The following is a 23,092-nucleotide window of genomic DNA, read 5'->3' on the forward strand; positions in this document are numbered from 1 at the left end:
CATCTTGCTTGTCAAATTCCAGGTAAACATGTGTAATACGTTATTATCACACGTTGAACTGTCTACTATTTATTTAATCGGAGTCTCATGTGACAGCTAATCATACAACAGTATTTAAAAAAAGACAGTCCCTGCTTGTGCTAAGACCTGCACACCAAAAACAACAACAACACCAAAAAAACAATGATCAGTATTGCTTAGAGCAATAATTCTGCACTGGAATTACCAATGCAATTTTTACTTGCTGATTATTTGCAAAAAAAATAAAATAAATAATAATAATAATAATAATAATAATAATAATAATAATAATAATAATAATAATAATAAACAAATACTGCATTAATGCAATCATAAAGAAATTGACTCCATAAGTTATTAAAACTAAACTGAAACTACTGCCCAGCCTTTTCATGCAGTGTTTGCATGTTTTTCTAAAGAAAAAAGAAACATAGCTTGAGGCAAAAAGAATAAGAAATGCATTTGAATCCTTGATTTACCCAATTTCTCTTTGAAGTGAGAAATGCCCCTTACCTGTATAGACAGACACTGAAACAGCTGTGCTCCGACTCCCATCGGCCTGTACTGTGGTTACACTGAAGATGTACCAGCTTCCTGGCATCAGGTTAGAGATGACAGTGGAATTGGAAGCTGTGTTGATGGTTCCACTGAAACCCCTGAAGTAGCTGGAGTAGGTTATGTCAAAGGTATACTGGATTCCATCCATACCGGGAGGTCTGCCCCAGCTTAGAGAAACTGAGTCGTTGCCCACAGAGTCTATTCTTATGTTTCCAGGTGGATAAGGACCTTTAAAAGAGGATTGTGCATGGTAGTCAGGGATGTCACTAGGTTTGCTCCCTACCTAATCATCTCAATTGCTACATGTCATCTAATGGTTTGTGTGTGCAGTGTAATTGCTGTACTGGTCAGTGAAGGCAAATGCCCAGCCTGACAACAGTGTTTTATGTGTAATGGTGTCTTGTGTAAACCTTTCATTTTGGCCACCATGCCTGTTGCTTTGCTCCTGTGTTTTGTTTGTCTGTTAAAAGTGTATATATGCTCTTAAACTGAAGCTTCCGCTCAGCCTTTTTTCTGAAGCTATCCTGCTACAGAAATAATCCACATATTTCTAATCATTGAGTTTTGCCCAGTTTGCATGAACTTTACTCAAACGGATAATAATAATAATAATAATAATAATAATAATAATAATAATAATAATAATAATAATAATAATAATTCAGCTAGTAAAAAGGGTTTTTTGTATACTATTCTTTACCGTGAGAGTGAAAGTCAAGCTAATTACTGTCTTTCAAAAGCCTTATCAGTTACTAATGGAAGTTATCAGTCATCTGTTATTATTTACAATATATACTGTAAATACATTATAAAATCACACTGTTTCATCTTCACTTCTGACTATTTACCCAGTACACATGTTGGGCATTATTTCAATGAAAGTGTCTCTTTCTCATTCGATTACAGACACTGTGAAGATTTAGCTTTTACGAAAGTGTTAAAACAGCAGCTTCCAGCAGTTTTTGGCTTGCAGGGGAGGGTGACGTATGTACAACGTATTCAATTAAAGTTACATTTTAGATTTGAATTAGCATTATGTGTTGGGAATGCTACATATTAAAGACATTATGAGACTTCCTTGGGGTTAACTGTGTCTCCATTGGCAGAGCCAAAAAGGGTAAAAGTGAGTCCCTGAAATATAAAAAGCACATTCCCAAATAAAACTTCCAACACATTGAACAATAGTAAGAACAGCGCTTATTTGGAGAGGAGTAAAATGAGAGTGTGATGTGTTTTCTCAGAGGTCTTGTTGTATTCTTGAATAAGTATGTCAGTGAAATACAGAGTCTGCAAAAAGTTTCTTGGGTATATATATCAAAACATGCTGATTCTGATACTCTCGTGATCTGAACAAGTTAACTGCTTCACTGTGAAGCTGGAGCTTTAGTTGACTACAATAGTTTACACGGACACATGCCCCTGTTTTCTGCATTCAGTTCAATTGGCTTTATACATACTGTGTGCATACTTTGCACTTGTGTATTTCCTATTTCTTTGTGGAAAGGATTATCTATTCAAAGAAATCTTGCTTGTCAAATTCCAGGTAAACTTGTGTAATACGTTATTATCACATGTTGAACTATCTGCTATTTTCTAATCTTAGTCTCATGTGACAGTTAATCGTACAACAGTATTTAAAAAAGTGGAGTACCTGCTTGTGCAAAGACCTGCACACCTAAAATGAGAAAAAACATACAATGATCAGTATTGCTGACAGCAATAATTCTGCACTGCAATTACCAGTGCTATTTTTACTTGCTGTTTATTTGCAAATAATAATAATAATAATAATAATAATAATAATAATAATAATAATAATAATAATAATAATAAACAAATACTGCATTAATGCAATCATAAAGAAATTGACTCCATAAGTTATTAAAACTAAACTGAAACTACTGCCCAGCCTTTTCATGCAGTGTTTGCATGTTTTTCTAAAGAAAAAAGAAACATAGCTTGAGGCAAAAAGAATAAGAAATGCATTTGAATCCTTGATTTACCCAATTTCTCTTTGAAGTGAGAAATGCCCCTTACCTGTATAGACAGACACTGAAACAGCTGTGCTCCGACTCCCATCGGCCTGTACTGTGGTTACACTGAAGATGTACCAGCTTCCTGGCATCAGGTTAGAGATGACAGTGGAATTGGAAGCTGTGTTGATGGTTCCACTGAAACCCCTGAAGTAGCTGGAGTAGGTTATGTCAAAGGTATACTGGATTCCATCCATACCGGGAGGTCTGTCCCAGCTTAGAGAAACTGAGCCGTTGCCCACAGAGTCTATTCTTATGTTTCCAGGTGGATAAGGACCTTTAAAAGATGATTGTGCATGTTAGTCAGGGATGTCACTAGGTTTGCTCCCTACCTAATCATCTCAACTGCTACATGTCATCTAATAGTTTGCAATCAGCTATCTGATATTGTGGCAGGGCATTAGCTCTGCATCTGTAAATAGTGTGTGTGGATTAATGTAAGGTATGCAGGTATGGGGTTAAACCTGCCGCTGGCAGCAATCACAGGTATGGCCATTCCCCAATCAGGTAATTTTTGCTAAGTTGGGAGTGGTTCCGTTTGGTAAAGGTGTTTGAGGTGGCGAGTTGGTAAACTGTGTGTGCAGTGTAATTGCTGTACTACATAGAGAAGGCAAATGCACAGCCTGACAACAGTGTTTTGTGTGCAGTAGTGTCTTGTGTAAACCTTTTGTTTTGCCACCATGCCTGTTTGTTTGCTCGAGTGTTTTGTTGGTCTATTAAACGTGTGTATATGCACTTAAACTGAAGCTTCCGCTGAGTCTTTTTTCTGAAGCTATCGTGCTATAATGCTCACATATTACATTTTACTTACACGTGAAGTGCTGTGCAATCCTCGTGCTTACTATACGCGGCATTGCACATACTCTATTATCTTTTGTCTTCAGCATTGGTAACCATTAATGTATAGACATTGCCTCAGGTGACTGTCTGTAATAGCAAAGCTGCCGATAGGCTTGTGTAAGCTGGCCCCCTTCTCCGAGTTTACTATAGGCAGCGCGCAGACACTCTATTACTCTTTTGTTACATGGATTGGTATAATTGAGTTATGACTGTATTTACTATATATTACTTTATTAGAAGCTTCACACTTTGCTTTGGCATCGCGTTTTTGTTTAACCTAGTGGTCTCCGTCTTCTTCTAATTATTTATAATTATTTATATATTATTATATATTATTTATACTGTGTGTTTTTGGGTTGTATCTATTATTTTTCAGATATATATACACATTGTTTAGGACGCGCGTCGTTGGCCTAGGCCACGCGCATAGTGCAGCCTCGGTCTTGCGTGACCAGATCGTGTGTGTGTGTGTGTGTGTGTGTGTGTGTGTGTGGAGTCTGCTTTGCAGCCCGCTATTATCTTCCACTGCTGTGTGTTCCCCACCGTGTGGTAGCTGTACGGTTTGCCCTACAGCCCATCTACAGTACACCAAGCATTTGCTGCAGCGTTCCAGAATAATAAAAAAAAACAAACAAATAAAAACAATCCCTTTCACCAGAAAAAGAAGACGACCACCAAGCACATTTTCCCCAGCACCAAGGTAAGTATATAAACACCATATAAACACTGTACCAGCACTAGCGTCTCCGCTCTGCAGGTCAGCTGATGCTTAGGCGTGCTAGCGTCTCCATGCTTGGTACTCGCTCTGCGGGGTGTAAGCGATTCGGCGCTTGGTGTAGCGCTTCCGCGCTTGGGGCTCGGTGCTCAACGTCGACGTTCGACGCTCGGCGCTTCGATGCCATGTACTTGGCGCTCGGCGCCTCGACGCTATACGCTCTGCGATTCGACGCTTGCCGTTTTGACGCCACGACGCTCGACGCTCGGCGCATCGATGCCACGTACTCGACACTCGGCGCATCGACGCTACGCGCTTGACGCTCGGCGTATTTACGCTTGACGCTAAATGCTTGATGCTAAATGCTCGACGCATCGGCGTTCCCCGCTCGTTGCTTGACGTTTTTGATCGGAGCTCAGTCGATGTTTACTGTGCCATGTTCGCCCAAAATGTCGTGCTTTCACCGCTGTACGTCCTGTTAGGCAAAGCTGCCTGCCAGTGACCCACATGATGAGTGTGTGGCATGCCTCGGGCCGGAGCACGCCGCATCTGCGCTGGCGGATAGGGCTTTTTGCCAGTCTTGCGCTGGTTTCCAGACTCGCGCCCTTAGGCAAAGGGCCAAGAAGTCAGTGGGTGGGCACTCCCCTTCATCGGGCTCTTCCCACACCATCTCAGCCACGCCATCATTCACGGCGATGCCGCCAGGGAGACTGCAGCTCTCCATGAGTCCAGCCTCCCAGACTACAGCTGGTCAGAGGTCCCCCACTGGACGCACTCGGGCTAGCAGCCCCTCCCCTTCTAGGGCATGCCCTCGTCGGGAGTCTAGATCGTGCTCTAGATCGCCTCGGCGTAGGGGACGTTCTCGTTCCCCTCAGCGAGACAGGCGACACAGGGATAGATCCGAGGTGGCAGAGCTAACCTCCAAAATGTCCCAATTTATGGAGGTCATGATGGGACAGCAGTCCCTGCTTATGTCCCTGGCTACAGCAGAACCTCGAGCCCCAGAGCAGCCCGCTGGGCCCGTCTCCAGCCAACCAACAGCCCCCCCCGAACCTCCATTGGCTAGTTCCCTCCCAATGCAGTCGCAGAAGGACTGGGATATTGACGCCGTCTCCAGAAATGCTTCTGACATCCTGGAAGGGGACAGTGTAGAGACTGAGGTAGCCTCCCACCACTCAGACCAGGATGTTGAGTCTGAGCTGATGGACACTGATGACCCTATGTGGTCTGTGGTTGACAGAGCAACCCGCCACTTGGGCATCGATTGGCCCCAGACAGAGCTTCCCTGGCGATCTCTGTTCGAGTCGCCTTCGGCCCAGTCCCATCAGTCCAGGATGCTCCTGGCATTCCAGGACTTCATCAAGTAAGTGCAGTCTACCTGGGGGGCTCCGGCCTCTGCTCCTGCGACGTCTCGCAAGGCTTCGGCCTTTACTATGCAGGGGGCCTTTCCACCTGTGGACGTTGCGTTCGCCACGTTGGTAAAGACGCCGACACTGTCTGGGCTTATCAAAGACCCAGCGTGTCCTAACAAGCAGTGCAGGACCACAGAAATACACCTTAAAAAAGGGTACTCTGCGGCCACGGAGGCAGTCAGGCTGTCTAATATAGCCAGTCTACTGACGGTGTACCAGGCGGCACTAATAAGGGAATTACCTGAGTGCCCTTCTGCGGCCCTCAGAGGCAAGCTGGGTACTGTCAGCCAGCTGTTGATAAGGCTGGCTCAGTTAAACGCGCGGGCGCAAGGCAGGAGCATTTCTTCCATGGTGGTGGCCAGAAGACAGCTCTGGCTCTCGCAGGCGAGAGTGCAGGAGCCTGATAAGGCCCCCTTGCTGGACGCTCCAATCACTCCCGGACACACTTTTGGTCCGGCAGTGGAAGAGATGCTGTAACACTCCGCCAAGGCTCGGGAGGCGTCACAGCAAATGGCCAAAATGTGGCCAAGCAAGCAGTTCCAGCCGAAGCGGCCTCAGGAACAGCCTTGGCGTAAGACGCCACCACAGCAACAGTCACAACCTCGGGGTAGCAGGACTTCCCTCGCAGGTCCATCAGCATGCAGCCAGCCTGGTTTTTCAAGACCACGGCGTGTGGAATGGTGCCCTAGAGGTGGTGGCAAGTCGTGTCCTCGTGGCGCTAGCCAGGCCCCTTGTGAGCGAGCCCAACCAAAGCAGCCCCGAGATATCCAGGCAGCTATTAGCTCACCCCTACACCGTTCCACAGATCCAGTTCTGGCAACAGTGCGCCAACGACATCTGGGTGCACAAGACCATCTCCACCGGGTACACCCTTCAGTTCCGGTTAAAGCCTCCCCCCTTCAGGGGGGTGGTTGTAACTGCAGTGAAGGACTCTGTTCAGTCCTCAGCCCTGAATGCGGAGATACAGGCACTGCTCAGGAAGCGTGCCATTCAACAAGTAGGCCCTGCACTGATCGACCAGGGGTTCTATTCAAAGTACTTCCTAGTGCACAAAAAGGACGACGGGTTCCGCCCTATTTTAGATCTGCGAGCACTGAACAGATACCTACGGCGGTTATCGTTCAGGATGCTTACGCACAGGCACATTATCCAGTCAGTTCGGGAGGGCGACTGGTTTACCACCGTGGACCTGACAGATGCGTACTTTCATATTCCCATCTGCCCGGGTCACAGGAAGTATCTGCGTTTCGCATTCCACAGCAGGGTGTACGGGTTTTGTGTTCTCCCATTCGGTCTGTCTCTAGCTCCTCGAACCTTTTCCAAATGTATGGATGCCATTTTAGATCCTTTGCGGGCTCAAGGTGTCCGACTGCTAAACTATCTGGACGACTGGCTCGTCTGCGCGCAGTCCAAGGAGCAGCTGGCACAGCACACAGTGATGATTACGAACCATTTTCAACGGCTGGGTCTGAAGGTCAATTCAGAGAAGAGCCGCCTCATGCCAAGCCAACAGACTTAGTTTGTGGGGTTGCGTCTGGACTCAGTGTCCATGGAAATGACCCTGTTGACAGAAAGAGTTGCCTCGCTGGAACGATGTCTCTCCCTGTTCAGGTTGAGAGAAACAATCAGCATGGAGCTGTGTCAGCACATGCTTGGGCTAATGGCTGCCGCCTCACAAGCCCTTCCCTTGGGTTTATTACACCAGAGACCTCTACAGGCCTAGTTCAATGCCTTCGTGTTACATCCGTGGAGAGACAAACATTGCAGGTTGACGGTATCCCGGACCTGCTGGGAAGCACTGCGCTGGTGGAAAGTTCCGGCAAACATCCGGCAGGGCATTCAGATGGGTCCCATCTTCAGGAGGGAAGTGGTTATGACCGACGCTTCCAACCAGGGTTGGGGAGCAGTCTGGAACGGCTCAGGGACCCGTGGAGTGTGGTCAGGACCCTGGAGGTCAGCCCACATCAATGCTCTAGAACTCAGAGCAGTGGACCTCGCCCTTAGGCACTTCTTGCCAGTGCATTTGGGCAAGCACGTGTTGGTGCGGTCAGAAAACAACACCACAGTTGTGGCGTATATCAACCTCTAGGGTGGCCTGCGGTCCCCCCGCCTTCACCGAATGGTAGCACGGCTGTTGCTATGGGCACAGCCACGCTTGACCTCTCTGCACGCGGTTCACCTACCGAGCAGAGTCAATTACGCAGCGGACCTCCTATCCAGAGGAGGCCCTCTTGCAGGAGAATGGCGTCTCCACCCTCAGGTGGTAGAGCGCATCTGGGAATGGTTTGGCAGAGCGCAGACCACGCGCTGCCCCCTGTGGTTCTCGGTGAGGGATCCCGACAGCCCCCTAGGAGTCAACGCACTGGCTCACGATTGGCCGCCAGTCCTCCTATATGCATTTCCACCGACTCTGATGCTCCCCACCCTCTTAGAGAAGGTCAGGGTAGAGCGAGCGACAGTGATTCTGATCGCTCCTCGGTGGCCTCGGAGAGTATGGTTCCTGAGCGTGGTGCAGTTACTGCATGGTCAACCGCGGGAGTTTCCCCCGCGAGCAGACCTATTGTCTCAGGCCGAAGGTCGGCTTTGGCACCCGAACCCCAAGCTCATGCAGCTATGGGCTTGGCCCCTGAGCGGGAGCGCCTGTCAGCCTTAGGGCTTTCGACAGCAGTGATCTCGACCATTCAGAGCGCCAGAGCGCCCTCTACCAGGTCGCAGTACACGTACAAATGGCAGTTGTTCCAAGATTGGTGTCTGGCGGGGGGCCAGGACCCAATATCTTGTCCTATGGCAGTAATATTACAGTTTCTGCAGAAACTGTTAGATGAAGGGAAATCCCCCTCTACACTTAAAGTGTATTTAGCCGCCATATCAGCCTGCCATGTACGCATTGACGGGTTATCACCGGGTTGCCATTTTTTGGCATCTCAGTTCCTTAAAGGCGCAAGACTCTTGCGACCTCCAAGAGTGACCAACCAAGCCCTTACCAAGGCACCGTTCGAGCCTCTCCACTCAGTGGATATGAAGCTCATGTTTATGAAAACCGCATTTTTGCAGTCAGTACTGTCAGCAAAACACGTCAGTGCACCCTTCATGTACCTGCTTCAAAGGAAACAGTTCTAAGGTATCCATGCGTACAAATCCAGCGTTTCTGCCAAAGGTTATAGCCCCGTTCCATATGAACCAGCCGGTTGAGTTGATGGCGTTCCATCCTCCTCCCTTTTCCTCTCCGGAGGAACAACGGTTACACATGCTCTACCCTGTGCGGGCATTGAGGTGTTATATTGACCGTACAAAGACCGTGAGGCAAACAGAACAACTGTTCATATGCCATGGTTCTAAGACGTTGGGTCAGCCATTGTCAAAACAACGCCTTTCCCACTGGATAGTGGATGCTATTAAATTAGCCTATGAGTCTGCAGGCCTTCCACCGCCAGGGCAGTTGAAGGTGCATTCCACTAGGGGTATGGCAGATGCAACCCCGGTTCCCTGAAAGAGAAAATAACCATTAACCCCCGAGGTCGCTCCGGAAGCCTTCTCGGCCCGAAGAGCAAAAGAGGAAGAGATTCTCTGCGCACTGTGCATAGTAAGCTCCCAGGGGGGAGGGCTTACACGGCAGCTCGCAAAGAGGCCTATCGCCAGCTTTGCTATAAAGCTTAGCCAATCCATACTACCTGACAGCAATGTCGCATACGTTAATGGTTATTTTCTCTTTCAGGGAACCGGGGTTGCATCCGCAACCTATCGATTTTATACATAAACATCAACATTAAAACACTAGATTCAACATAAAACACTAATAAACATTAAGGGACGGGCCACTTCGCCACACCCTGCTTTCTGCATTCAGATCAATTGGCTTTACACATACTGTAAGCATACATTGCACTTTTGTATTTCCTATTTCTTTGTGGAAAGGATGATCTATTCAAACACATCTTGCTTGTCAAATTCCAGGTAAACGTGTGTAATACGTTATTATCACACGTTGAACTGTCTACTATTTATTTAATCTGAGTCTCATGTGACAGACAGCTAATCATACAACATTATTTAAAAAAAGACAGTACCTGCTTGTGCTAAGACCTGCACACCAAAAACAACAACACCACCAAAAAAACAATGATCAGTATTGCTTAGAGCAATAATTCTGCACTGGAATTACCAATGCAATTTTTACTTGCTGATTATTTGCAAAAAAATAAATAAAATAAAAAAATAAATACTGCATTAATGCAATCATAAAGAAATTGACTGAATAATTTGTTTAAACTAAATTGAAACTACTGCCCAGCCTTTTCATGCAGTGTTTGCATGTTTTTCCAAGGAAAAGAAACACAGCTTGTGGCAAGAAAAAAAGAAATGCATTTGAATCCTTGATTTACCCAATTTCTCTTTGAAGTGAGAAATGCCCCTTACCTGTATAGACAGACACTGAAACAGCAGTGCTCTGACTCCCATCGGCCTGTACTGTGGTTACACTGAAGAAGTACCAGCTTCCTGGCATCAGGTTAGAGATGACAGTGAAATTGGAAGCTGTATTGATGGTTCCAATGTACCCCGTAATGGAGCTGTAGTAGGTTATGTCAAAGGTATACTGGATTCCATCCATACCGGGAGGTCTGCCCCAGCTTAGAGAAACTGAGTCGTTGCCCACAGAGTCTATTCTTATGTTTCCAGGTGGATAAGGACCTTTAAAAGAGGAATGTGCATGTTAGTCAGGGATGTCACTAGGTTTGCTCCCTACCTAATCATCTCAATTGCTACATGTCATCTAATAGTGTGCAATCAGCTATCTGGTATTGTGGCAGGGCATTAGCTCTGCGTCTGTAAATAGTGTGTGTTGATTAATGTAAGGTTGGCAGGTATGGGGTTAATTCTGCCGCTACCAGCAATCACAGGTATGGCCATTGCCCAGTTAAGTACTTTATACTATGTGGGGAGTGGCCACATTTGGTAAAGGTGTTTTAGGTGGCGAGTTGGTAAACTGTGTGTGCAATGTAATTGCTGTACTGGTCAGTGAAGGCAAATGCTCAGCCTGACAGCAGTGTTTTGTGCGTAGCAGTGTCTTGTGTACGTACACCTTCCAGTTTGGTCACCATACCTGTGTGTTTGCTCGAGTGTTTTGTTTGTCTATTAAAAGTGTGTATATGTGCTTAAACTGAAGCTTTTGCTTCAGTTTAAAGTGTTGCCACAGTTTACATGATCTTTCCTCATACTAATAATAATAATAATAATAATAATAATAATAATAATAAGAATAATAATAATAATAATTTCATTCTAAGTTCCTCATAAGAAGGATTTTTTGTATAATATCCTTTACGGTGAGACCGGAAGTCAAGCTAATTACTGTATTTCAAAACCCTTATCAGTTACTAATGGAAGTTATTAGTAATCTGTTATTATTTATAATATATACTGTAAATATATTATAAAATCACACTGTTTCTTCTTCACTTCTGACTATTTACCCAGTACACATGTTGGGCATTATCTCAATGAAAGTGTCTCTTTCTCATTCGATTACAGACACTGTGAAGATTTAGCTTTTACGAAAGTGTTAAAACAGCAGCTTCCAGCAGTTTTTGGCTTGCAGGGGAGGGTGACGTATGTACAACGTATTCAATTAAAGTTACATTTTAGATTTGAATTAGCATTATGTGTTGGGAATGCTACATATTAAAGACATTATGAGACTTCCTTGGGGTTAACTGTGTCTCCATTGGCAGAGCCAAAAAGGGTAAAAGTGAGTCCCTGAAATATAAAAAGCACATTCCCAAATAAAACTTCCAACACATTGAACAATAGTAAGAACAGCGCTTATTTGGAGAGGAGTAAAATGAGAGTGTGATGTGTTTTCTCAGAGGTCTTGTTGTATTCTTGAATAAGTATGTCAGTGAAATACAGAGTCTGCAAAATGTTTCTTGGGTATATATATCCAAACATGCTGATTCTGATACTCTCATGATTTGAACAAGTTAACTGCTTCACTGTGAAGCTGGAGCTTTAGTTGACTACATAAGTTTGCACAGACACATGCTCCTGTTTTCTGCATTCAGTTCAATTGGCTTTATACATACTGTGTGCACACTTTGCACTTGTGTATTTCCTGTTTCTTTGTGGAAAGGATTATCTATTCAAAGAAATCTTGCTTGTCAAATTCCAGGTAAACTTGTGTAATACGTTATTATCACATGTTGAACTATCTGCTATTTTCTTATCTTAGTCTCATGTGACAGTTAATCATACAACAGTATTTAAAAAAGTGGAGTACCTGCTTGTGCAAAGACCTGCACACCTAAAATGAGAAAAAACAAACAATGATCAGTAAAGCTGAGAGCAACAATTCTGCTCTGGAATTAGCAATACAATTTTTACGTGCTGTTTATTTGCAAAAAATAATAATAATAAATACTCCATTAAGGAAATCATAAAGAAATTGACTCAAAATCTTATTAAAACTAAATTGAAACTACTGCCCAGCCTTTTCATGCAGTGTTTGCATGTTTTTCTAAAGAAAAGAAACATTGCTTGTGGCAAAAACAAAAAGAAATGCATTTTAATCCTTGATTTAGCCAATTTGTCTTTGAAGTGAGAAATGCCCTTACTTGTATAGACAGACACTGAAACAGCTGTGCTCCGACTCCCATCAGCCTGTACTGTGGTTACACTGAAGATGTACCAGCTTCCTGGCATCAGGTTAGAGATGACAGTGGAATTGGAAGCTGTGTTGATGGTTCCACTGAAACCCCTGAAGTAGCTGGAGTAGGTTATGTTAAAGGTATACTGGATTGCATCCATACCGGGAGGTCTGCCCCAGCTTAGAGAAACTGAGTCGTTGCCCACAGAGTCTATTCTTATGTTTCCAGGTGGATAAGGACCTTTAAAAGAGGATTGTGCATGTTAGTCAGGGATGTCACTAGGTTTGCTCCCTACCTAATCATCTCAACTGCTACATGGCATCTAATAGTTTGTCATTAGCTATCTGATATTGTGGCAGGGCATTAGCTCTGTGGATATAAATAGTGTGTGTGGGGGATTATAAGGATGGCAGGTATGGGGTTATATCTGCCGCTGCCAGCTATCACAGGTCTGGCCATTGCTCAGGTAATTTATGCTAAGTGGGGAGTGGCCACATTTGGTAAAGGTGTTTTAGGTGGCGAGTTGGTAAACTGTGTGCAGTGTAATTGCTTTACTGGTCAGTGAAGGCAAATGACTAGCCTGACAACAATGTTTTATGCGCAGTTGTGTCTTGTGTACACCTTCCATTTTGGTCACCATGCCTGTGTGTTTGCTCGAGTGTTTTGTTTGTCTATTAAAAGTGTATATATGTGCTTAAACTGAAGCTTTTGCTTCAGTTTAAAGTGTTGCCACAGTTTACATGATCTTTCCTCATACTAATAATAATAACAATAGTAGTAGTAATAATAATAATAATAATATTTAAGGTAGTAAAAGAAAATAAGGGTTTTTTGTATAGTATGCTTTACTGTGAGATGAAAAGTCAATCTAATTACTGTCTTTCAAAAGCCTTATTAGTTACTAATGGAAGTTATTAGTCATCTGTTATTATTTATAATATTACTGTAAATATATTATAAAATCACACTGTTTCATCTTCACTTCTGTCTATGTACCCAATATGCTTGTAGGGCTTTATTTGAATGAAAGTGTCTCTTTCTCATTCGATAAGAGAAACTGTGAAGATTTAGCTTTTACGAAAGTGTTAAAACAGCAGCTTTCATGTAGTGTTTGGCTTGCAGGGGAGGGCGAGGTATGTACAATGTATTCAATTAAAGTTACGTTTTAGATTTGGAATTAGAATTATCTATTGGAACGTTATATATTAAAGACATTATGAAACAGTTAATAATAATAATAACAATAATAAAAGTATGCCTATCTAAAAGTGAATATTGACAGTAAATGTAATTGTTTCTCTTTGAAATATTATGTCTCTTCTAGTTCTAGTTGCTTTGCTCCAGAGATATCATAGTTTTTCTATTCTGTAGGGGTTCATTCAGACTCCACAGACTCCATCAACAACTCCATTGTTTCCTTCTCCACATGGAGACTGAATAGACTCTGTGGGTTCTGACACCACTGTATGCACCTCCTATATCAACAGGGAACACCCAGCGCCCTGGATAGTTCACATTGCTGGTTGAGATGATTTGGGTAATGTTAGATTGCATGGAGCCAGGAATGTTGAAAAATTTTTTTTTGCTTTCAAATCCAGCCTGGAAGTCAGATGAAAAAGAAATAAAAAAAGATTAGTTAACCAGAACAATGTGACATTTACCTAGTAGTATGTTCCAACCCTCATATCACCAGTTGTCTTTTAAATGTACTTTGTTCATGAATTGGAAAGATCTTGTGATGAAAAACTTATCTGATGAAACCATATCTGATAAACACTGCTGACAATCCCCAGTAGTTCTTAGTGCATTTTTCTCTTTATAGATGTATAATATATGTGCCCTCCCAATGGCATTCAAGTACTGCATGACTTTGAAAAATAATTCGTATCTGTTACATCAGCACCATGTTGTGTTTCTTAATATGCCTATATTTTGTTGACCAGCACATTAATATGCTTTGAGGAATCAAATATAAGGTCTTTACCACCACATTTCGAGTTGTCACATCTATGTATCCGTAGTTCATAATAACGAAGGAATTATTTCCGTTTGTGATTAAAACAGCCTGGAATGTGTTCTTCTGCAACAACAATAACAATGCATAATAACTAATCAAAAAGGATGACAGTGGTACACTACACATGTATTACCTTTCCCTCCCCCTCTCTCATTCTTTGAATGAAATGTGTATTATCATCATGTTGCATGATCGTTATCTTAGTACAATTGTTATTTTTATCACATATTTTTCTTTCTATAGTTAGTGTTTTTTAGATATCAGTATTTACCATTCCAGTAAATTTACCGTTTCTGGGCTTGAAAAATATGGCACCTTGTCCCACGTGGCAACAAAAACCCAGGTGGCATTAAAGTCCAGAAAATGGTAATATCTGTTGATGTCTTGAGTTGCCCGCTGGAGAAGCTGTGGGTCGTTGCTTTCTCTGTAAGAAACAATTCCACTGACTCTGTTGTCCAGATCTGTCCAGAATGGTGCAATGATAGTATGGGGAGTAGGTAATGGGAATAAGTTGGGGGTAAAGGAATTGAAAGCTTCATTGAATGAAATCAAGCCATTGTTGCTGACCTAAAGGGACAAACAGATCCTAATTAGACTTTAGAACCTTTCAAAACAAGCATAAAGGGGTCTTATGACAAAGCCTGCCATTAAGCACAGACAATTTTTCTAGCATTTGTAACATCTAGTACTTTTAAACACTCAAATATTTTAACATACATACACTAATTATGTTAATTGCCTAACTCTTTCTCACTGAGAACTGAACTCTTTTATACATGTAATGTGTGGGAAGTAGCATCTATTCTTTATTAAGTAAGGACTGCATGCCAGGTCAAGATAGGCCAAAACATATGGAAGGTCTATGTTGGAGACGGGAGTAATAGTGAAGGTCCATTGAAGATGTGTGGGAATGTGAGTCAGGAGAAATAGGTGAAAGATCAACGCAAGCTGCTGCCCTCATTTGCTCAATAATTCTGCACTGCAATTACCAGTGCTAAACGTTTATTGTATTATAAATGAACGACCATTTACGCATAATGCAATCATAAAGAAATCATAAAATAATTGACTCCATAAGTTATTAAAATAAACTGAAATACTGCCCAGCCTTTTCAAGTGTTTGCAATAAATAAAAGAAACATAGCTTGAGGCAAAAAGAATAAGAAATGCATTTGAATCCTTGATTTACCCAATTTCTCTTTGAAGTGAAAAATGCCCCTTACCTGTATAGACAGACACTGAAACAGCTGTGCTCCGACTCCCATCGGCCTGTACTGTGGTTACACTGAAGATGTACCAGCTTCCTGGCATCAGGTTAGAGATGACAGTGGAATTGGAAGCTGTGTTGATGGTTCCACTTTTCAAGTAGCTGTAGTAGGTTAGTTAAAGGTATACTGATTCCATCCATACCGGGAGGTCTGTCCCAGTTTATGTTTTTAAGGACCTTTAAAAGAGGATTGAGCATGAAGAAACATAGCTTGAGGCAAAAAGAATAAGAAATGCATTTGAATCCTTGATTTACCCAATTTCTCTTTGAAGTGAAAAATGCCCCTTACCTGTATAGACAGACACTGAAACAGCTGTGCTCCGACTCCCATCGGCCTGTACTGTGGTTACACTGAAGATGTACCAGCTTCCTGGCATCAGGTTAGAGATGACAGTGGAATTGGAAGCTGTGTTGATGGTTCCACTATAACCTGTCAAGTAGCTGTAGTAGGTTATGTTAAAGGTATACTGGATTCCATCCATACCGGGAGGTCTGTCCCAGTTTAGAGAAACTGAGCCGTTGCCCACAGAGTCTATTCTTATGTTTCCAGGTGGATAAGGACCTTTAAAAGAGGATTGAGCATGTTAGTCAGGGATGTCACTAGGTTTGCTCCCTACCTAATCATCTCAATTGCTACATGTCATCTAATAGTTTGCAATCAGCTATCTGGTATTGTGGCAGGGTATTAGCTCTGCATCTGTAAATAGTGTGTGTGGATTAATGTAAGGTATGCAGGTATGGGGTTAAACCTGCCGCTGGCAGCAATCACAGGTATGGCCATTCCCCAATCAGGTAATTTTTGCTAAGTTGGGAGTGGTTCCGTTTGGTAAAGGTGTTTGAGGTGGCGAGTTGGTAAACTGTGTGTGCAGTGTAATTGCTGTACTACATAGAGAAGGCAAATGCACAGCCTGACAACAGTGTTTTGTGTGCAGTAGTGTCTTGTGTAAACCTTTTGTTTTGCCACCATGCCTGTTTGTTTGCTCGAGTGTTTTGTTGGTCTATTAAACGTGTGTATATGCACTTAAACTGAAGCTTCCGCTGAGCCTTTTTTCTGAAGCTATCGTGCTATCCCCATGCTCACATATTACATTTTACCTCCACGTGAAGTGCTGTGCAATCCTCGTGCCTAAATACAAATATACATTTTAAACACTTGTGCTCGTAGCCCATATTTATATCCCATCTATTTTATACATATACACCAACATTAAAACACTAGATTCAACATAAAACACTAATAAACATTAAGGGACGGGCCACTTCGCCACACCCTGCTTTCTGCATTCAGATCAATTGGCTTTACACATACTGTAAGCATACATTGCACTTTTGTATTTCCCATTTCTTTGTGGAAAGGATTATCTATTCAAACACATCTTGCTTGTCAAATTCCAGGTAAACGTGTGTAATACGTTATTATCACCTGTTGAACTGTCTACTATTTATTTAATCTGAGTCTCATGTGACAGCTTATCATACAACAGTATTTAAAAAATGACAGTACCTGCTTATGCAAAGACCTGCACACCAAAAAACACAACAACACCAAAAAAACAATGATCAGAATTGCTTAGAGCAATAATTCTGCACTGGAATTACCAATGCAATTTTTACTTGCTGATTATTTGCAAAAAAAATTAAAATAAAATAATAATAATAATAATAATAATAATAATAATAATAATAATAATAATAATAATAATAAATACTGCATTAATGCAATCATAAAGAAATTGACTCAATAACTTATTAAAACTAAATTGAAACTACTGCCCAGCCTTTTCATGCAGTGTCTGAATGTTTTTCTAAAGAAAAGAAACATAGCTTGAGGAAAAAAGAATAAGAAATACACTTGAATCCTTGATTTACCCAATTTCTCTTTGAAGTGAGAAATGCCCCTTACCTGTATAGACAGGCACTGAAACAGCAGTGCTCCGACTCCCATCGGCCTGTACTGTGGTTACACTGAAGATGTACCAGCTTCCTGACATCAGGTTAGAGATGACAGTGGAATTGGAAGCTGTGTTGATGGTTCCACTGAAACCCGTAAAGTAGCTGTAGTAGGTTATGTTAAAGGTATACTTGATTCCATCCATACCGGGAGGTCTGTCCCAGTTTAGAGAAACTGAGCCGTTGCCCACAGAGTCTATTCTTATGTTTCCAGGTGGATAAGGACCTTTAAAAGATGATTGTGCATGTTAGTCAGGGATGTCACTAGGTTTGCTCCCTACCTAATCATCTCAACTGCTACATGTCATCTAATAGTTTGTCATTAGCTATCTGATATTGTGGCAGGGCATTAGCCCTGTGGATGTAAATAGTGTGTGTGGGGGATTATAAGGATGGCAGGTATGGGGTTATATCTGCCTCTGCCAGCTATCACAGGTCTGGCCATTGCTCAGGTAATTTATGCTAAGTGGGGAGTGGCCACATTTGGTAAAAGTGTTTTAGGTGGCGAGTTGGTAAACTGTGTGCAGTGTAATTGCTTTACTGGTCAGTGAAGGCAAATGACTAGCCTGACAACAGTGTTTTATGCGCAGTTGTGTCTTGTGTACACCTTCCATTTTGGTCACCATGTCTGTGTGTTTGCTCGAATGTTTTGTTTGTCTATTAAAAATGTATATATGTGCTTAAACTGAAGCTTTTGCTTCAGTTTAAAGTGTTGCCACAGTTTACATGATCTTTCCTCATACTAATAATAATAACAATAGTAGTAGTAATAATAATAATAATAATAATATTTAAGGTAGTAAAAGAAAATAAGGGTTTTTTGTATAGTATGCTTTACTGTGAGATGAAAAGTCAATCTAAATACTGTCTTTCAAAAGCCTTATTAGTTACTAATGGAAGTTATTAGTCATCTGTTATTATTTATAATATTACTGTAAATATATTATAAAATCACACTGTTTCATCTTCACTTCTGTCTATGTACCCAATATGCTTGTAGGGCTTTATTTGAATGAAAGTGTCTCTTTCTCATTCGATAAGAGAAACTGTGAAGATTTAGCTTTTACGAAAGTGTTAAAACAGCAGCTTTCATGTGGTGTTTGGCTTGCAGGGGAGGGCGAGGTATGTACAATGTATTCAATTAAAGTTACGTTTTAGATTTGGAATTAGAATTATCTATTGGAACGTTATATATTAAAGACATTATGAAACAGTTAATAATAATAATAACAATAATAAAAGTATGCCTATCTAAAAGTGAATATTGACAGTAAATGTAATTGTTTCTCTTTGAAATATTATGTCTCTTCTAGTTCTAGTTGCTTTGCTCCAGAGATATCATAGTTTTTCTATTCTGTAGGGATTCATTCAGACTCCACAGACTCCATCAACAACTCCATTGTTTCCTTCTCCACATGGAGACTGAATAGACTGTGGGTTCTGACACCACTGTATGCACCTCCTATATCAACAGGGAACACCCAGCGCCCTGGATAGTTCACATTGCTGGTTGAGTTGATTTGGGTAATGTTAGATTGCATGGAGCCAGGAAGGTTGAAAAATACATTTTTGCTTTCAAATCCAGCCTGGAAGTCAGATGAAAAAGACAAAACAAGATTAGTTAACCAGAACAATGTGACATTTACCTATCAGAATGTTCCAACCCTCCTATCACCAGTTGTCTTTTAAATGTATTTGGTTCATGAATTGGAAAGATCTTGTGATGAAAAACTTATCTGATGAAACCATATCTGATAAACACTGTTGACAATCCCCAGTAGTTCTTAGTGCATTTTTCTCTTTATAGATGTATAATATATGTGCCCTCCCAATGGCATTCAAGTACTGCATGACTTTGAAAAATAATTCGTATCTGTTACATCAGCACCATGTTGTGTTTCTTAATATGCCTATATTTTGTTGACCAGCACATTAATATGCTTTGAGGAATCAAATATAAGGTCTTTACCACCACATTTCGAGTTGTCACATCTATGTATCCGTAGTTCATAATAACGAAGGAATTATTTCCGTTTGTGATTAAAACAGCCTGGAATGTGTTCTTCTGCAACAACAATAACAATGCATAATAACTAATCAAAAAGGATGACAGTGGTACACTACACATGTATTACCTTTCCCTCCCCCTCTCTCATTCTTTGAATGAAATGTGTATTATCATCATGTTGCATGATCGTTATCTTAGTACAATTGTTATTTTTATCACATATTTTTCTTTCTATAGTTAGTGTTTTTTAGATATCAGTATTTACCATTCCAGTAAATTTACCGTTTCTGGGCTTGAAAAATATGGCACCTTGTCCCACGTGGCAACAAAAACCCAGGTGGCATTAAAGTCCAGAAAATGGTAATATCTGTTGATGTCTTGAGTTGCCCGCTGGAGAAGCTGTGGGTCGTTGCTTTCTCTGTAAGAAACAATTCCACTGACTCTGTTGTCCAGATCTGTCCAGAATGGTGCAATGATAGTATGGGGAGTAGGTAATGGGAATAAGTTGGGGGTAAAGGAATTGAAAGCTTCATTGAATGAAATCAAGCCATTGTTGCTGACCTAAAGGGACAAACAGATCCTAATTAGACTTTAGAAAATTCTAAATCAATCAATTCAACCAGAAGTTTGAAAAGGACTCAAGTCGACATGAGCTTTTTTTTGTCTTACGACAAAGCCTGCCATTAAGCACAGACAATTTTTTATAGCATTTGTAACATCTAGTACTTTTAAACACTCAAATATTTGAATATACTTACACTAATTATGTTAATTACCTAACTTTCTCACTGAGAACTGAACTCTTTTATACATGTAATGTGTGGGAAGTAGAATGTAGAAGTATATTGAATGCACTTCTATAGAGACTCATAATAACGTGCTGTGATTCAGACTCAATTTTATTGTTGTGCTTTCCTACTTCATCCTGCACCTTCGGCACCTATTCTGACATCATTAAAAGGTGCAGCCACCCTACTCCTGGTACCATAATCTTACACATTGAATGTGTATTATGACTGATACACAGGACTATACCTACTGTAATCCTTTGAATTTAAGACGCCCTCGAATTTAAGACTCAGCCCAAATTTACCACCCTCAAATTGAGGACAAAAAAAAACATCAAATAAATATGCATTTACAAAGATACAACCTAAACTACACTGTTTAAAACCAATACAAAATAGTGTTGTTGTAGATTAATCACAGAGCTTATTTATTATGCTGTGCACTGTGTAATACTTAAGATGGTATCTCTGTCATACACATACCACCACCCACTCACGGCATCACACATCCTGGCAACAGCAAGCACGACTCAACACTCCACCGCATCAGGAAACATGTAACCCAGCAACCACAACAGCACTGAACATTGCTTGGCATGTAGAAAAATATGGGGGTCTGTGGCAGAGCAAAGCTCTGCCCTTTAAATTGGCAGGGATGGGGTTAACTTCCCCTACCTGCCTGGGTTTATTATGTTCAGGTGGCTGGGGTTGATTAGTTGATTAGGTTGATTAACGATCAATCAGCGCCCAGCCACCTGATATAAAAGGAGGCCTCTGCTTCTCATTTGGGGAGAGGGAGCTGAGGAAGCAGGTTGGTGTTTGTTTTGTGGTTTTTGAATTTTCTAAATCCAGTGAAGGCATTGCCCAGCCTGGAAACTTTATTTTTGTGAGTTTTGTTTTTGCTTTATTTGTGTTTGAGTATCTGTTATTTTGCCCTTGTGCACTTTATTTTTGTTTATTTATAATAAAATAGTTATTTTTTTTTAACTGCAGTCTGTCTCTGGGCCTCTATCCACTCGCCAGCCTGCCACAGGGTCTGATCAGCATTTTCTTAGTAGTGCCACGTTACTGCTTGTGTATTTGGGCGGATGCCTTTGTTGTCTTTGCTTGGCAGTCAGTCACGTTGCTGCTTGTGTACTCGGGTTGTCACATCTTTTGTTGGTGATTTTAATACACTCATCACTATACGGTACCCTAATTTAAGACACATACTATTTTTGAGAAGCAAAAAATGGTTAAAGTGTGACAAATTCGAAGGAATACGAGAATAAAAATATATAAAATGTGAATTTAAATGATAGAAATCAATTAGAATGCTGTATAGTTAACTCCATAATTAGGATGAGTTGGTGAAAATGTCACTGTTCATAAAATTGTTTAAATTATAACACTCCCAATCAAGAGACCTCCAGAAATGAAGCGGGCCAGCATGTTTCTGTGTGATTTGCATTCAACCAGTGCTGTACTGTAGAAATCAGGGCATACGGACAAATGTTTCTCTAAGACGAGAATGTACTATTGTTAAAACCATGGATCTGCCTTGAAGTGATGTTGTTATATCTTTTGGATATCATTGATAAAGCATGTATTGAGTGGGAAGTTATATAGTGTTACAAGTTTACTTTGGATATTTATATTGTTGAACATCTGGGCAGTGAACACACACACACCGTGCAGAACTTACATAAAGCCTAAACATGCATGCACACACACACACACACACACATCATGCAGTTCTTACATAAAGCTTGTTGTATGTTCCTCCAGATAGTGGAATACTCAGTGATCCACCATCATCTTCCTTGGGGTTAACTGTGTCTCCATTGGCAGAGCCAAAAGGGTAGAAGTGATTCCCTGAAATATAAAAAGCACATTCCCAAATAAAACTTCCACCATATTGAACAATAGTAAGAACAGCGCTTATTTGGAGAGGAGTAAAATGAGAGTGTGATGTGTTTTCTCAGAGGTCTTGTTGTATTCTTTAATAAGCATGTCAGTAAATACAGGGTGTGCAAAAAGTTTCTTGGGTATATATATCCAAACATGGTGATTCTGATACTCTCGTGATCTGAACAAGTTAACTGCTTCACTGTGAAGCTGGAGCTTTAGTTGACTACATAAGTTTACACGGACACATGCCCCTGTTTTCTGCATTCAGTTCAATTGGCTTTATACATACTGTGTGCACACTTTGCACTTGTGTATTTCCTATTTCTTTGTGGAAAGGATTATCTATTCAAAGAAATCTTGCTTGTCAAATTCCAGGTAAACTTGTGTAATACGTTATTATCACATGTTGAACTATCTGCTATTTTCTAATCTTAGTCTCATGTGACAGTTTATCGTACAACAGTATTTAAAAAAGTGGAGTACCTGCTTGTGCAAAGACCTGCACACCTAAAATGAGAAAAAACAATGATCAGTATTGCTTAGAGCAATAGTTCTGCACTGCAATTACCAATGCAATTTTTACTTGTGTTTATTTGCAAATAATAATAATAATAATGATAACAATAATAATAATAATAATTACAGACTGCATTAATGCAATCATAAAGAAATTGACTCAATGACTTATTTAAACTAAATTTAAACTACTGCCCAGATTTTTCATGCAGTGTTTACATTTTTATCTAAAGAAAGGAAACACAGTTTGTGGCAAAAACAATCAGAAATGCATTTGAATCCTTGATTTTGCCAATTCCTCTTTGAAGTGAGATTTGCTGCGTATACATGTTTTTTTTTCATTAAAATGTTCCATTTTAACGTATTCCCTCTTTAAAATCAACAGAAGTGGAGTAATTACATTGAGCTGAGGCTGTAAAACAGGGAGAGGAGGTTG

The 23,092-nt window shown here is 41.1% G+C and overlaps 1 protein-coding gene across 1 annotated transcript in view; it reads right to left on the reverse strand.

The window, feature by feature from the left end:
* The window catches only part of LOC121318033 (receptor-type tyrosine-protein phosphatase beta-like), a 53,500-nt gene that overhangs the window by 24,521 nt on the left and 5,887 nt on the right, over positions 1–23,092 (reverse strand). Inside the window, exons 3-12 of the mRNA XM_041254239.1 lie at positions 22,624–22,647; positions 21,992–22,104; positions 19,745–20,023; positions 19,424–19,519; positions 18,914–19,040; positions 17,536–17,680; positions 15,461–15,588; positions 2,617–2,889; positions 2,231–2,254; positions 535–807 (exon numbers count right to left, since the gene is read on the reverse strand). Of these exons, the coding sequence (XP_041110173.1) occupies positions 535–807; positions 2,231–2,254; positions 2,617–2,889; positions 15,461–15,588; positions 17,536–17,680; positions 18,914–19,040; positions 19,424–19,519; positions 19,745–20,023; positions 21,992–22,104; positions 22,624–22,647 (1,482 nt within the window). The remainder of the gene's footprint in view (positions 1–534; positions 808–2,230; positions 2,255–2,616; positions 2,890–15,460; positions 15,589–17,535; positions 17,681–18,913; positions 19,041–19,423; positions 19,520–19,744; positions 20,024–21,991; positions 22,105–22,623; positions 22,648–23,092) is intronic.

The sequence above is a fragment of the Polyodon spathula genome, chromosome 7, assembly GCF_017654505.1.
Source record: "Polyodon spathula isolate WHYD16114869_AA chromosome 7, ASM1765450v1, whole genome shotgun sequence".
NCBI classification, from domain to species: Eukaryota; Metazoa; Chordata; class Actinopteri; order Acipenseriformes; family Polyodontidae; genus Polyodon; species Polyodon spathula.